Raw genomic sequence first — 15211 nt, 5'->3', positions numbered from 1 at the left:
AGACCGATGATGTGAGCATGAGAGAATGCGGTACTGTACATATACAACAGTATTGCATTATTGTCCTTTAGTTTACCAAAATGCTGATTTTCTTTAAATATCCATGTTTCATAAGACTCAGGCTCTGTCCATGTCAGGCTCACTCAGGGGTAGATTTATTAAACTGGAGCACTCAGAGTCTGGTGCAGCTGTGCATGGTAGTCAATCAGTTTCTAACTTCAGCTTGTTCAGTTAAGCTTTGGCAATAAAACCTGGAAACTGATTGGTTTCTATGCACATTTGTACCAGATTTTTTCACCCTCCAGTTTTAGTATATAAACCCCACAGTTTCTTTGACACTTGTGGGTGATGGCAATAGAGGCTCTATTTAATCTCTACAGACAACAGCGACTCTCCTGTGCCACATTTTGCCATTGTCCCTTCAAAAGAGGGTTGAAACTTGATTGTGTGGCATGTCCTAGCTGTGGACCTTCAAATTATTCCACTCTGAACAGCTGATAGGCAAGTCAAAGGAGTCAAATCATAAAGCATAAAGTTAAGTACAGGCCAAAGGTCAGGTCAGTTAGGGGACAGAGGCAGAAAACAGATAACAGTAATAAGGATCCAAGGTTAGTCATAATCAAATATAAGAAGATTAGAAATCAAAGCCAGAACAAAGGTCAAGTCAACCCCAGAGTAGTGGTCATTTTGTGCACAGGATACTTTCCAAAATGTTTACTCTGCTCACGCACTGTGAGTCAGTGTCAGTGCACTGAGCCAAATTTAATCTTGCACTAGACTCTGCACTTCTGTGAGCAGGTAGTATGGGTGTGAGTAGAAAAGCACCCACACATGAACCAGAAAAATGTGGGTGGGCTATGGCAGGTAAGCTGCCATTGTGATGTTACATGCCATATCTGTTGCTAGGCATATAAAAGTGAGCAAATCTCCAAAAGTTTGTTTTAACCTAAATCTGATTACTCATAATAAATCAATAAAAAGAAAAAGACAAGTTTCATACTTATTTCTTGTCTCTAAATATCACCCAAACCGTACTCTCCGCTCCTCGCAACACCTCCTTCTCTCTAGCTCCCTTATCCCCTCCTCCCATGCTCATCTCCAAGACTTCTCCAGGGCGTCACCCATCCTCTGGAACTCCCTACCCCAATCTATCAGACTATCGCCTACTCTACTTACTTTTAGGCGATCACTGAAAACCTATCTCTTCAGGGAAGCCTATCCCGCCCTCTGCTAATACTGGAATCCTCTACTCTTCCAACCACTCCGTCCCCCACAGTTATTACCTATTGTACCATTCACCCCTCCCTCCTAGATTGTAAGCTCCAAGAAGCAGGGCCCTCAAATCCCTCTTGTATTGAACTGTATTGTTACTGTATTGTCTCCCACTATAATGTAAAGTGCTGAGCAAACCGTTGGCACTATATAAATCCTGTATAATAATAATAATACTCAAATTGCATTACAGTCATTGAGATACCATTTGTCATGTTTGTATTTTTTAAATAGCAAAATGAAGGTGCAATGACAACTTCTACTTTTAACATGGGTTTGTATGCACATAAGTACAAAGTTTTGATTGTGGACAGGGTCATTAGCATGCTCCGTGATGCTGAACACTTTGATAGCTAAGCATTGTACATGCATTTGCATGTACACAAATTATTCCTAAAATGAGGTTTGTTGACAAGAAAACATTTCTCACCTAATATCAGGGTCACTGTAGACAATTCCTTGCTTTAAAGCAAGAGGGAATGCAGACCTTTATTAACAGTTTAAGATCACTACCAGAGAACTTTTTTTTTGCTTATTGTGGTAGCTTTGTTTGCAGGATATACTGAATTTGAACTCTGTAAATTTGGGTCAAATGCATGTCTTACACAAATCTATATTTCAAAACTACATACCTGCCATGCCTTGTTCCATGCTGTACCATGTGTGGAAGAGGCTATCTTGGTAGAGGAGCAGTACATGTACAGTGGGGCAAAAAGGTATTTAGTCAGCCACCAATTGTGCAAGTTCTCCCACTTAAAAAGATGAGAGAGGTCTGTAATTGGCATCATAGGTAGACCTCAACTATGAGAGACAAAATGAGAAAAAAAATCCAAACAATCACATTGGCTGATTTGGAAAGAATTTATTTGCAAATTGTGGTGGAAAATAAGTATTTGGTCAATATCAAAAGTTCATCTCAATACTTTGTTATATATCCTTTGTTGGCAATGACAGAGGTCAAACATTTCCTGTAAGCCTTCACAAGGTTGGCACACACTGTTGCTGGTATGTTGGCCTATTCCTCCATGCAGATCTCCTCTAGAGCAGTGATGTTTTGGGGCTGTCGCTGGGGAACACGGACTTTCAACTCCCTCCAAAGGTTTTCTATGGGGTTGAGATCTGGAGACTGGCTAGGTCACTCCAGGACCTTGAAATGCTTCTTACAAAGCCACTCCTTCATTGCCCGGGCGGTATGTTTGGGATCATTGTCGTTTGGAAGACCGAGCCACGTTTCATCTTCAATGTCCTTGCTGATGGAAGGAGGTTTGCGCTTAAAATCTCACGATACATGGCCCCATTCCTTCTGTCCTGTACAAGGATCAGTCGCCCTGGTCCCTTTGCGCAGAAACAGCCCCAAAGCATGACGTTGCCACCCCCATGCTTCACAGTAGGTATGGTGTTCTTTGAATGCAACTCAGCATTCTCTCTCCTCCAAACACGACGAGTTGTGTTTCTACCAAACAGTTCTATTTTGGTTTCATCTGACCATATGACATTCTCCAAATCCTCTTCTGGATCCTCCAAATGCTCTCTAGCAAACTTCAGATGGGCCCGTGCTTAAGCAGGGGGACACGTCTGGCACTGCAGGATCTGAGTCCCTGGCGGCGTAGTGTGTTACTGATGGTAGCCTTTGTTACGTTGGTTCCAGCTCTCTGCAGGTCATTCACTAGGTCCCCCCGTGTGGTCCTGGGATTTTTGCTCACCGTTCTTGTGATCATTTTGACCCCATGGGGTGAGATCTTGTGTGGAGCCCCAGATCGAGGGAGATTATCAGTGGTCTTGTATGTCTTCCATTTTCTAATTATTGCTCCCACAGTTGATTTGTTCACACCAAGCTGCTTGCCTATTGCAGATTCAGTCTTCCCAGCCTGGTGCAGGTCTGCAATTTTGTTTCTGGTGTCCTTTGACAGCTCTTTGGTCTTCACCATAGTGGAGTTTGGAGATTTATTTAATTTATTTCACCTCCCACGTTTGTCACTTTTTTCTTTGCTTATGTGTGTGTTTCACGGATGGAGGGTGTGGGTCCTTGGGCCTACCCTGAAGTCTAGGGGGAGGATGTGTGGCCTTTTGGTTCCTTCCTCCCCTGATCCCTAGGGGGCCCTTCTTCGGGAGAGCCCCCTGACCAAGTACTGGGTGTCTGGCTTCGGCTGGACACAAGGAACGGTGGTCCACCAGGCCTTTTGGCCAGGAGGACCAATTGGGAACCTTGTCCCCGTCAGGAGCTTCGTGCCCCGGGGGATCAGGGTAAGCGGTCCAAGCCCCTTTAGGGGTAGGACACAGCACACCCCTAAGTGCACTTTTTCGTGTGGTGTTTTGCACTTGCACATTTTTTGTGAACACTTACGGGTTTTTCGTTATAGTTGCACGTTTGCGGACTTAAAAAAAAAAATAAAAAAATAGTGGAGTTTGGAGTGTGACTGTTTGAGGTTGTGGACAGGTGTCTTTTATACTGATAACAAGTTCAAACAGGTTCCATTGATACAGGTAATGAGTGCAGGACAGAGGAGCCTCTTAAAGAAGAAGGTACAGGTCTGTGAGAGCCAGAAATCTTGCTTGTTTGTAGGTGACCAAATACTTATTTTCTACCATAATTTGCAAATAAATTCTTTCCAAATCAGCCAATGTGATTGTCTGGATTTTTTTTCTCATTTTGTCTCTCATAGTTGAGGTCTACCTATGATGCCAATTACAGGCCTCTCTCATCTTTTTAAGTGGGAGAACTTGCACAATTGGTGGCTGACAAAATATTTTTTTGCCCCACTGTACATGTCACCTATAACTGGTGATCTGAGGAACTGATGACTGGGGGTACGAATGAATAAGAAGCAGCAGGAGATCCACCTAGATTACACAGAGTGGGAACACTGTCCTAACAGGAATTTGCATAGATTTATTTAAGTAGACCTTCCATTAAAATGGATGGCCTGCTTAAACAACAGACCCACACTACCTGTATTAAACAAGGTACATAAGCAGTGATTAAAAAACAGCATTTTAGGAAATACATTTTTAAAAAATCTTACATCAGAACCCAACTTCTCATGCATGCTGGGTGAGCTGGGTGCTCACAATCCCTGGAGAATCTAATTTTCATGGGATTTTGAACTTCAAGCTCTCCCAAAAAAATTTTCACAGTGACATCACCCGCGCCTACTAGAATTTTCAGATGCTGGTATTTTTCACCATTGTTTATGAACCTTTTGAAGGCATGCAGAGTAGGCCTGTCAAGCAGAACTTCAATTTCCATGGAATGTTCCCTTCCAGATGATATAACATGAACATGGAGAAATTATACACATTCTTTTAAAAGTACTTCTTTCCAAATGTCCCCAGTGCCCCAAACTTATCTTTTAAACCTGCAACTATATAGTAACAATCTGGGTAATTTTTTATTATTATTATTTACTTTTATGTACAAGTGTTTTTCCAGTAGGTAACAATCAAACATCAGACAGTTACAGTATAATCCCACTGTTATTTTTTCTAAATTGTCTTGCTTACCTGAAAGAAGTTTTGCACAGTTAACATCAGATTGTAAGTCCTTATCTCGGTCCTGGGTAGAGAATGCTTGTTGAAATTCACTCAGAGCATTTTTCAGATCTCCAGTCACCGCTCCAAGTAGCTGCAGGGCGTAGGCTTTGTCAAGGCCTCCTAAGTGAAAATGGACCTCCATGTACTTGATGTTTCCCTCCCAGTCTTGCAGTTCTATGTGCATAATGTACTTCCCCTGCTCAGTAATATGGTGCATCTTTTCTAGACCTAGCCAAAACTCACCTATTGAAAAGCAGAAAAAACAAAACAGATAACAAAATTGAGTTCTTACAGTACTAATGTAATAAATTTACTGTAAGACTTTACATGATTTTTATATTGGTTGTGTGAAATTTGGATAACAATAAGCAGTACAAAAAAACCTCAAAACAGTAGGACCTTTAGCAGACCTAAACCACAAAGTTTGGTCTGCTTTACCAGAAATCATTTAAAACAAATTGCTGCTTTACATTTTAGTTCCTCTTTTCTGAAAACTTCAAAACTGAATTTTTCCTCAGCTATGCAGAGGGGGCTCTGAGATTTAGTGGGGTTGGGAGGTTAATGTTTACCATTATTAAACTTGTCTGTGCTGTACTGACAGATCTCATTATCATTTGTAAACTAGATGTGAACAAAATGGGGTTGATTTACTAAAACTAGAGAATGCAAAATCTGGTGGAGCTCTACATAGAAACAGCTTGAACTTTTTTTTGTCAAAGCTTAATTGAACAAGCTGAAGTTAGAAGCTGATTGGCTACCATGTACGGCTGCACCAGATTTTGCACCCTCCATTTATAGTCAATCAACCCTCTTATGTCCTAAAAAAGGTTTAAAGTTTTAGAAGCTGGGCTTCTTCATTGTATGTTAATGAGGGTAAACTCCCTCTTTGTTAAGGAGGAAAGACTGAGGACTGAGAGTTTCCTCTCATTTCTAACTGATCTGAGTAGCTTAGCAAACAAATACCTAAACATTTGAGTACTGTCCGTGATACTTTTTTTATTTACACTAACATACAATTTTGAGGACAAGCTTTCGGGGAATGTCCCCTTCTTCAAGGTCCAAGCAGTACTAATCACAAAGTTTTAGCAGAATGTTAGAAGAGATGTGGGGAATGAAAAAAAAAAAGAGACTAGAGATAAGACAAAAGCAAAGACTGGGGGGGGGGAGACAACACTCACAGAGGGAGTCATGCTTGAGGTGATAGTCATAAAACTGTTGGATAATGATTGAGGAATCCCATGTCCAAATTAAGGCCATTATCTTTTGTACCATTCTGCTAAAACTTTGTGATTAGTACTGCTTGGACCTTGTATGTTAGTGAAAATAAAAAAAGTATCACGGACAGTGCTCAATTGTTTCTGTCGCAAATGCACTAATACAGCTACAATCACCTCAAACAAATATCTAGAAAGTTGAATAAAAAAATATTTTAAAGTATGCTGTTTGACTGGGAACACATATTCACTTTTCGCTTTTGAACAGCAAAAGTGGAAATACACTTTAAGTCTTTGAACAAAGAAAAGAGAAGGCCCTATGTACTTCACTTCTTTAATGGTTATGAGTAGAGATGAGCGAAGAAATGAAAAATTCGATTCGACTGATTCGGCGAATTCGTGGACAATATTCGATTCGAGTCGAATAAATTCGCTGTGAATTTAACTTAAAAAAGGGTGTTTCTAGGCTTCAGAGAGACTTAATATTAGTGCAGAACACTGTACCTTTAATTTAAATGCCCTTGGAGTCTGCTGGGGAAGAGAAATAATACTGTCTGTCAGTATGACATGCAGATGAGTGCCGTCGATCTTAGAATCACTGCACACTTCACTCCTTTGGCCAGTCACGGGGCCAAAACCAGTGTTTGGAGCCACAGTGTGGCGGTGGAGGCAGCAGCAATGGGAGGCCATACAGCAACCTATGACAAAATGGAAACCAGCAGGAGCGTGAGGAGACCTGAAAGTGGCACATGGCAGAGTGGGAGCAATGGGAGGCGGTACAGGGACCCAGGTCACACTGTGGGCCCAGCAGCAGCGTGACCAGGCGGTACGGGGGCCCATGGCCGATATGGGGCTTGGTGGCACCTATGGAAGGCCTGTAATCTGCCAGCAACCTATGACAAAATGGACAACCGCAGGAGTGTGAGGAGATTTCAAAGTGGCACATGGCAGAGTGGAAGCAATGGGAGGCCGTACAGGGACCCAGGTCACACTGTGGGCTCAGCAGCAGCGTGACCAGGAGGTACGGGGGCCCATGGTCGATATGGGGCCTGGCGGCACCTATGGAAGGCCGCTAATCTGCCAGCAACCTATGACAAAATGGACAACCGCAGGAGTGTGAGGAGATTTCAAAGAGGTACATGGCAGAGTGGAAGCAATGGGAGGCCGTACAGGGACCCAGGTCACACTGTGGGACCAGCATCAGCGTGAACAGGCGGTACGGGGGCCCATGGCCGATTTGACCTCATTCATCCCATAGTCCTGCCGACTCACGAATAGCGTGGCCTCCTCAAAGGGCCTGAGCAAGCGCAGGTGTCACACATGAGCTGACAATGGCTGACATCTAAGTTACACAGGGAGTACCTTTATCCGCTTTTAACATCAGGAAATCTGTGATGGCCTTTAGCTGTTCGTAAAGGCGGTCTAACATATGTAGGGTTGAATTACACCTTGTTGCAACGTCACAGCATGAGGAGTCGGTACGGGGGCCCATGGCAGATTACATGTCTGGCAGCAGCAATGGGAGGCCCGTAATCTGCCAGCACCCTATGTCAAAAAATTTAACACACCAGCAGTGTGAAGAGACCTGAAAGTGGCACATGGCAGCAGAGTGTGGCGATGGAGACAGCAGCAATGGGAGGCCGTACAGGGACCCATGAGAGACTCTAGACTTGGCAGCAGCATGAGGAGGCGGTATATAGGGGCCCATGGCAGATTAGGGGCCTGGCAGCAGCTATGTGAGGCCCGTAATCTGCCTGCACCCTATGTCAAAAAATTTAACACACCAGCAGTGTGAAGAGACCTGAAAGTGGCACATGGCAGCAGAGTGTGGCGATGGAGACAGCAGCAATGGGAGGCCGTACAGGGACCCATGAGAGACTCTAGACTTGGCAGCAGCATGAGGAGGCGGTTTATAGGGGCCCATGGCAGATTAGGGGCCTGGCAGCAGCTATGTGAGGCCCGTAATCTGCCTGCACCCTATGTCAAAAAATTTAACACACCAGCAGTGTGAAGAGACCTGAAAGTGGCACATGGCAGCAGAGTGTGGCGATGGAGACAGCAGCAATGGGAGGCCGTACAGGGACCCATGAGAGACTCTGGACTTGGCAGCAGCATGAGGAGGCGGTATATAGGGGCCCATGGCAGATTAGGGGCCTGGCAGCAGCTATGTGAGGCCCGTAATCTGCCTGCACCCTATGTCAAAAAATTAAACACACCAGCAGTGTGAAGAGACCTGAAAGTGGCACATGGCAGCAGAGTGTGGCGATGGAGACAGCAGCAATGGGAGGCCGTACAGGGACCCATGAGAGACTCTGGACTTGGCAGCAGCATGAGGAGGCGGTATATAGGGGCCCATGGCAGATTAGGGGCCTGGCAGCAGCTATGTGAGGCCCGTAATCTGCCTGCACCCTATGTCAAAAAATTAAACACACCAGCAGTGTGAAGAGACCTGAAAGTGGCACATGGCAGAGTGTGGCGATGGAGACAGCAGCAATGGGAGGCCGTACAGGGACCCATGACAGACTCTAGACTTGGCAGCAGCATGAGGAGGCGGTATATAGGGGCCCATGGCAGATTAGGGGCCTGGCAGCAGCTATGTGAGGCCCGTAATCTGCCTGCACCCTATGTCAAAAAATTTAACACACCAGCAGTGTGAAGAGACCTGAAAGTGGCACATGGCAGCAGAGTGTGGCGATGGAGACAGCAGCAATGGGAGGCCGTACAGGGACCCATGAGAGACTCTGGACTTGGCAGCAGCATGAGGAGGCGGTATATAGGGGCCCATGGCAGATTAGGGGCCTGGCAGCAGCTATGTGAGGCCCGTTATCTTGCAGCACCCTATGTCAAAAAATTAAACACACCAGCAGTGTGAAGAGACCTGAAAGTGGCACATGGCAGCAGAGTGTGGCGATGGAGACAGCAGCAATGGGAGGCCGTACAGGGACCCATGAGAGACTCTAGACTTGGCAGCAGCATGAGGAGGCGGTATATAGGGGCCCATGGCAGATTAGGGGCCTGGCAGCAGCTATGTGAGGCCCGTAATCTGCCTGCACCCTATGTCAAAAAATTTAACACACCAGCAGTGTGAAGAGACCTGAAAGTGGCACATGGCAGCAGAGTGTGGCGATGGAGACAGCAGCAATGGGAGGCCGTACAGGGACCCATGAGAGACTCTAGACTTGGCAGCAGCATGAGGAGGCGGTTTATAGGGGCCCATGGCAGATTAGGGGCCTGGCAGCAGCTATGTGAGGCCCGTAATCTGCCTGCACCCTATGTCAAAAAATTTAACACACCAGCAGTGTGAAGAGACCTGAAAGTGGCACATGGCAGCAGAGTGTGGCGATGGAGACAGCAGCAATGGGAGGCCGTACAGGGACCCATGAGAGACTCTGGACTTGGCAGCAGCATGAGGAGGCGGTATATAGGGGCCCATGGCAGATTAGGGGCCTGGCAGCAGCTATGTGAGGCCCGTAATCTGCCTGCACCCTATGTCAAAAAATTAAACACACCAGCAGTGTGAAGAGACCTGAAAGTGGCACATGGCAGCAGAGTGTGGCGATGGAGACAGCAGCAATGGGAGGCCGTACAGGGACCCATGAGAGACTCTGGACTTGGCAGCAGCATGAGGAGGCGGTATATAGGGGCCCATGGCAGATTAGGGGCCTGGCAGCAGCTATGTGAGGCCCGTAATCTGCCTGCACCCTATGTCAAAAAATTAAACACACCAGCAGTGTGAAGAGACCTGAAAGTGGCACATGGCAGAGTGTGGCGATGGAGACAGCAGCAATGGGAGGCCGTACAGGGACCCATGACAGACTCTAGACTTGGCAGCAGCATGAGGAGGCGGTATATAGGGGCCCATGGCAGATTAGGGGCCTGGCAGCAGCTATGTGAGGCCCGTAATCTGCCTGCACCCTATGTCAAAAAATTTAACACACCAGCAGTGTGAAGAGACCTGAAAGTGGCACATGGCAGCAGAGTGTGGCGATGGAGACAGCAGCAATGGGAGGCCGTACAGGGACCCATGAGAGACTCTGGACTTGGCAGCAGCATGAGGAGGCGGTATATAGGGGCCCATGGCAGATTAGGGGCCTGGCAGCAGCTATGTGAGGCCCGTTATCTTGCAGCACCCTATGTCAAAAAATTAAACACACCAGCAGTGTGAAGAGACCTGAAAGTGGCACATGGCAGCAGAGTGTGGCGATGGAGACAGCAGCAATGGGAGGCCGTACAGGGACCCATGAGAGACTCTAGACTTGGCAGCAGCATGAGGAGGCGGTATATAGGGGCCCATGGCAGATTAGGGGCCTGGCAGCAGCTATGTGAGGCCCGTAATCTGCCTGCACCCTATGTCAAAAAATTTAACACACCAGCAGTGTGAAGAGACCTGAAAGTGGCACATGGCAGCAGAGTGTGGCGATGGAGACAGCAGCAATGGGAGGCCGTACAGGGACCCATGAGAGACTCTAGACTTGGCAGCAGCATGAGGAGGCGGTTTATAGGGGCCCATGGCAGATTAGGGGCCTGGCAGCAGCTATGTGAGGCCCGTAATCTGCCTGCACCCTATGTCAAAAAATTTAACACACCAGCAGTGTGAAGAGACCTGAAAGTGGCACATGGCAGCAGAGTGTGGCGATGGAGACAGCAGCAATGGGAGGCCGTACAGGGACCCATGAGAGACTCTGGACTTGGCAGCAGCATGAGGAGGCGGTATATAGGGGCCCATGGCAGATTAGGGGCCTGGCAGCAGCTATGTGAGGCCCGTAATCTGCCTGCACCCTATGTCAAAAAATTAAACACACCAGCAGTGTGAAGAGACCTGAAAGTGGCACATGGCAGCAGAGTGTGGCGATGGAGACAGCAGCAATGGGAGGCCGTACAGGGACCCATGAGAGACTCTAGACTTGGCAGCAGCATGAGGAGGCGGTTTATAGGGGCCCATGGCAGATTAGGGGCCTGGCAGCAGCTATGTGAGGCCCGTAATCTGCCTGCACCCTATGTCAAAAAATTAAACACACCAGCAGTGTGAAGAGACCTGAAAGTGGCACATGGCAGCAGAGTGTGGCGATGGAGACAGCAGCAATGGGAGGCCGTACAGGGACCCATGAGAGACTCTGGACTTGGCAGCAGCATGAGGAGGCGGTATATAGGGGCCCATGGCAGATTAGGGGCCTGGCAGCAGCTATGTGAGGCCCGTTATCTTGCAGCACCCTATGTCAAAAAATTAAACACACCAGCAGTGTGAAGAGACCTGAAAGTGGCACATGGCAGCAGAGTGTGGCGATGGAGACAGCAGCAATGGGAGGCCGTACAGGGACCCATGAGAGACTCTAGACTTGGCAGCAGCATGAGGAGGCGGTTTATAGGGGCCCATGGCAGATTAGGGGCCTGGCAGCAGCTATGTGAGGCCCGTAATCTGCCTGCACCCTATGTCAAAAAATTTAACACACCAGCAGTGTGAAGAGACCTGAAAGTGGCACATGGCAGCAGAGTGTGGCGATGGAGACAGCAGCAATGGGAGGCCGTACAGGGACCCATGAGAGACTCTAGACTTGGCAGCAGCATGAGGAGGCGGTTTATAGGGGCCCATGGCAGATTAGGGGCCTGGCAGCAGCTATGTGAGGCCCGTAATCTGCCTGCACCCTATGTCAAAAAATTTAACACACCAGCAGTGTGAAGAGACCTGAAAGTGGCACATGGCAGCAGAGTGTGGCGATGGAGACAGCAGCAATGGGAGGCCGTACAGGGACCCATGAGAGACTCTAGACTTGGCAGCAGCATGAGGAGGCGGTATATAGGGGCCCATGGCAGATTAGGGGCCTGGCAGCAGCTATGTGAGGCCCGTAATCTGCCTGCACCCTATGTCAAAAAATTTAACACACCAGCAGTGTGAAGAGACCTGAAAGTGGCACATGGCAGCAGAGTGTGGCGATGGAGACAGCAGCAATGGGAGGCCGTACAGGGACCCATGAGAGACTCTGGACTTGGCAGCAGCATGAGGAGGCGGTATATAGGGGCCCATGGCAGATTAGGGGCCTGGCAGCAGCTATGTGAGGCCCGTTATCTTGCAGCACCCTATGTCAAAAAATTAAACACACCAGCAGTGTGAAGAGACCTGAAAGTGGCACATGGCAGCAGAGTGTGGCGATGGAGACAGCAGCAATGGGAGGCCGTACAGGGACCCATGAGAGACTCTAGACTTGGCAGCAGCATGAGGAGGCGGTTTATAGGGGCCCATGGCAGATTAGGGGCCTGGCAGCAGCTATGTGAGGCCCGTAATCTGCCTGCACCCTATGTCAAAAAATTTAACACACCAGCAGTGTGAAGAGACCTGAAAGTGGCACATGGCAGCAGAGTGTGGCGATGGAGACAGCAGCAATGGGAGGCCGTACAGGGACCCATGAGAGACTCTAGACTTGGCAGCAGCATGAGGAGGCGGTATATAGGGGCCCATGGCAGATTAGGGGCCTGGCAGCAGCTATGTGAGGCCTGTAATCTGCCTGCACCCTATGTCAAAAAATTTAACACACCAGCAGTGTGAAGAGACCTGAAAGTGGCACATGGCAGCAGAGTGTGGCGATGGAGACAGCAGCAATGGGAGGCCGTACAGGGACCCATGAGAGACTCTGGACTTGGCAGCAGCATGAGGAGGCGGTATATAGGGGCCCATGGCAGATTAGGGGCCTGGCAGCAGCTATGTGAGGCCCGTAATCTGCCAGCACCCTATGTCAAAAAATTAAACACACCAGCAGTGTGAGGAGACCTGAAAGTGGCACATGTTTGAGGCATGATTCATGGCGGATTTAGTCAGTTGTGTCAGGAACTGGTGGTTTGAAATCCAGACTAATCCACGCCTGATTCATTTTCACAAACGTGAGTCTCTCCACACTTTGGGTGGACAGTCGTGTCCTCCGCGGAGTTACAATACCTCCTGCCGCACTAAACACGCGCTCCGATGCCACGCTACTGGCCGGGCATGACAGCCTTTCAAGGGCAAATTCAGCTAGTTGGGGCCAAAGGTCAAGTTTCGTTGCCCAGTAGTCAAGGGGATTGTCTACCTCGGTTGGCAGGGTGCTGTCCAAGTAGGCCCAAGCCTGTTGTTTGAGCTCCTGCTCCAGGTCCACCTGATGCTGCTGCTGCTGCTGCGGCTGGTTAGTAGTTTCCTCACTGCGCTGGTGAAGAAAGCTACTCATCATCGACTGCAGACTGAGGCAGCCGCTGCTGGTGGAGCTGCCACTGCTCCTACCACCCCACCCCTCCCCTGCTGCCATGCCAGCGGAACGCGAGCGCACAGGGCCCACAGTGTCTGAGGATGGACGTTGGCGCACAAAGGCAGAGACCAACTGACTACATAGGTGGTTTTTATAGTACGTAATTTTGGCCTCCCTCTCAGCAGGTGTGAAAAAGGCCACCATTTTGGACCGGTAGCGAGGGTCCAACAAGGTGGACAGCCAAAAGTCATCCCTCTGTCTGATGGTTATTATTCGGCTGTCGCTACGCAAGCAACCGAGCATGCTATGGGCCATTTGTGCCAAGGAATGCGAGGGACTCCCTGCCTCCATCTCCACAGCATACTGCCACGGTGCGTCTGGGTCCTCTGTCTCCTCCTCCTCCTCCTCTACCAGATGCTCCTGCTCCTCCACTCCTGTCCGCTGAGTGGAAAAACCACCCATTTCACTCAATAATTCCTGAGCACAAATGTCCTCCTCTACCTCCTCCTCTTCTTCCTGTCCTGCCCCCACAGGGGTCATGTGGCGTTGAGATCTGTGCGCCACGTCTACCGCACCCTGACCAGCCATTGTTAACAGCATTTGTTCCAGGACGTGCAACAGAGGAATGACGTCGTTCATCCCATAGTCCTGCCGACTCACGAATAGCGTGGCCTCCTCAAAGGGCCTGAGCAAGCGGCAGGTGTCACGCATGAGCTGCCAATGGCTGACATCTAAGTTACACAGGGGAGTACCTTTATCCGCTTGTAACATCAGGAAATCGGTGATGGCCTTTCGCTGCTCGTAAAGGCGGTCTAACATGTGTAGGGTTGAATTCCACCTTGTTGCAACGTCGCAGATCAGGCGATGCTGTGGAATTCCGTTCTGCCGCTGCAGCTCAATGAGGGTGTTCTTTGCGGTGTAGGAATGGCTGAAATGCATGCACAGTTTACGTGACATTTTAAGGATGTCTTGCAGTGGGATGGTGGATTTTAGGAACCGCTTGACAACCAGATTGAACACGTGAGCCATGCATGGCGCATGGCACAACCTTCCTTGACGCAGAGCAGACACCATGTTCTTTCCGTTGTCAGTCAACATGGTTCCGATTTTTAGTTTGCGCGGAGACAGCCATCTGTCGATTTCTCTGTTCATTACACTCAGCAGTTCCTCCCCTGTGTGACTACGTTCGCCAAGGCATACCAGGTGCAGCACAGCGTGACACCGTTGCGCCCTGCACATGTGATATGCCGGTCGGGTAATGGGACTTGGCACGGGGGTGGCGGCTGAGGACACGGCGGAAAAAGAGGTGGTAGAGGCGGACATGCTTGCTGGACCAAGGACGTGCAAACGTGGAGGCAAAAGCGTCGTGACCTGTCCAAGTTGCTGGTGCGGCTGTGCCGGCACCACGTTCACCCAGTGGGCCGTAAATGACATGTACTGTCCCTGACCGTAGTTACAGCTCCACACGTCGGCGCTGCCGTGCACTTTGGCAGAGACCGACATGCTCAAAGACTGGCCCACCATCTCTTCTACATGTGAATGCAGGGCTGGCACTGCCTTTTGGGCAAAGAAATGACGGCTTGGCACTCTCCACCGCGGCGCGGCACAAGCCATCATTTCTCGGAAAGGTGCTGAGTCCACCAGTTGGAAAGGGAGGGACTGCAGCACCAGCAACTTGGACAGGAGGACGTTCAGCTTTTGCACCGTCGGGTGCGTGCTCGCAAACTGTTGTCTCTTGGATACGGATTCCAAGAAAGACTGTTGACGGAATCCGAGAAGAGGAGTAGCAGGAGAAGGAGCATCTGAACGAGCGGAAGATGCCAACGAGCGACAACTCCCCTCAGCAGAGGTGTTGGAGCCTTGACTGGCTGATAGAGGGCGATTGACGACGTCGGGTGACGGAGCAAGTAACGGAGCGGGTGATGGAGCGGGGGCTGGGGCAGGCAGAACCGCCGTATGTTTATCACGGTTTTCCCAGGCCAC

At 49.0% G+C, this 15211-nt stretch overlaps 1 protein-coding gene across 2 annotated transcripts in view; it reads right to left on the bottom strand.

Moving 5' to 3' along the window:
* LOC149454038 (angiopoietin-related protein 4-like) overlaps window positions 1-15211 on the bottom strand; it is a 51548-nt gene that overhangs the window by 2409 nt on the left and 33928 nt on the right. For both annotated transcript variants that reach the window (XM_089687875.1, XM_089687876.1), the window contains one exon: window positions 4774-5046. In XM_089687875.1, coding sequence (XP_089544001.1) covers window positions 4774-5046 — 273 coding nt within the window. The remainder of the gene's footprint in view (window positions 1-4773; window positions 5047-15211) is intronic.

Source organism: Staurois parvus, unplaced genomic scaffold, assembly GCF_062004578.1.
Source record: "Staurois parvus isolate SC_StPar_1 unplaced genomic scaffold, SC_StPar_1.0 ptg000439l, whole genome shotgun sequence".
NCBI classification, from domain to species: Eukaryota; Metazoa; Chordata; class Amphibia; order Anura; family Ranidae; genus Staurois; species Staurois parvus.
This window is presented reverse-complemented; position numbering and strand designations above follow the sequence as displayed.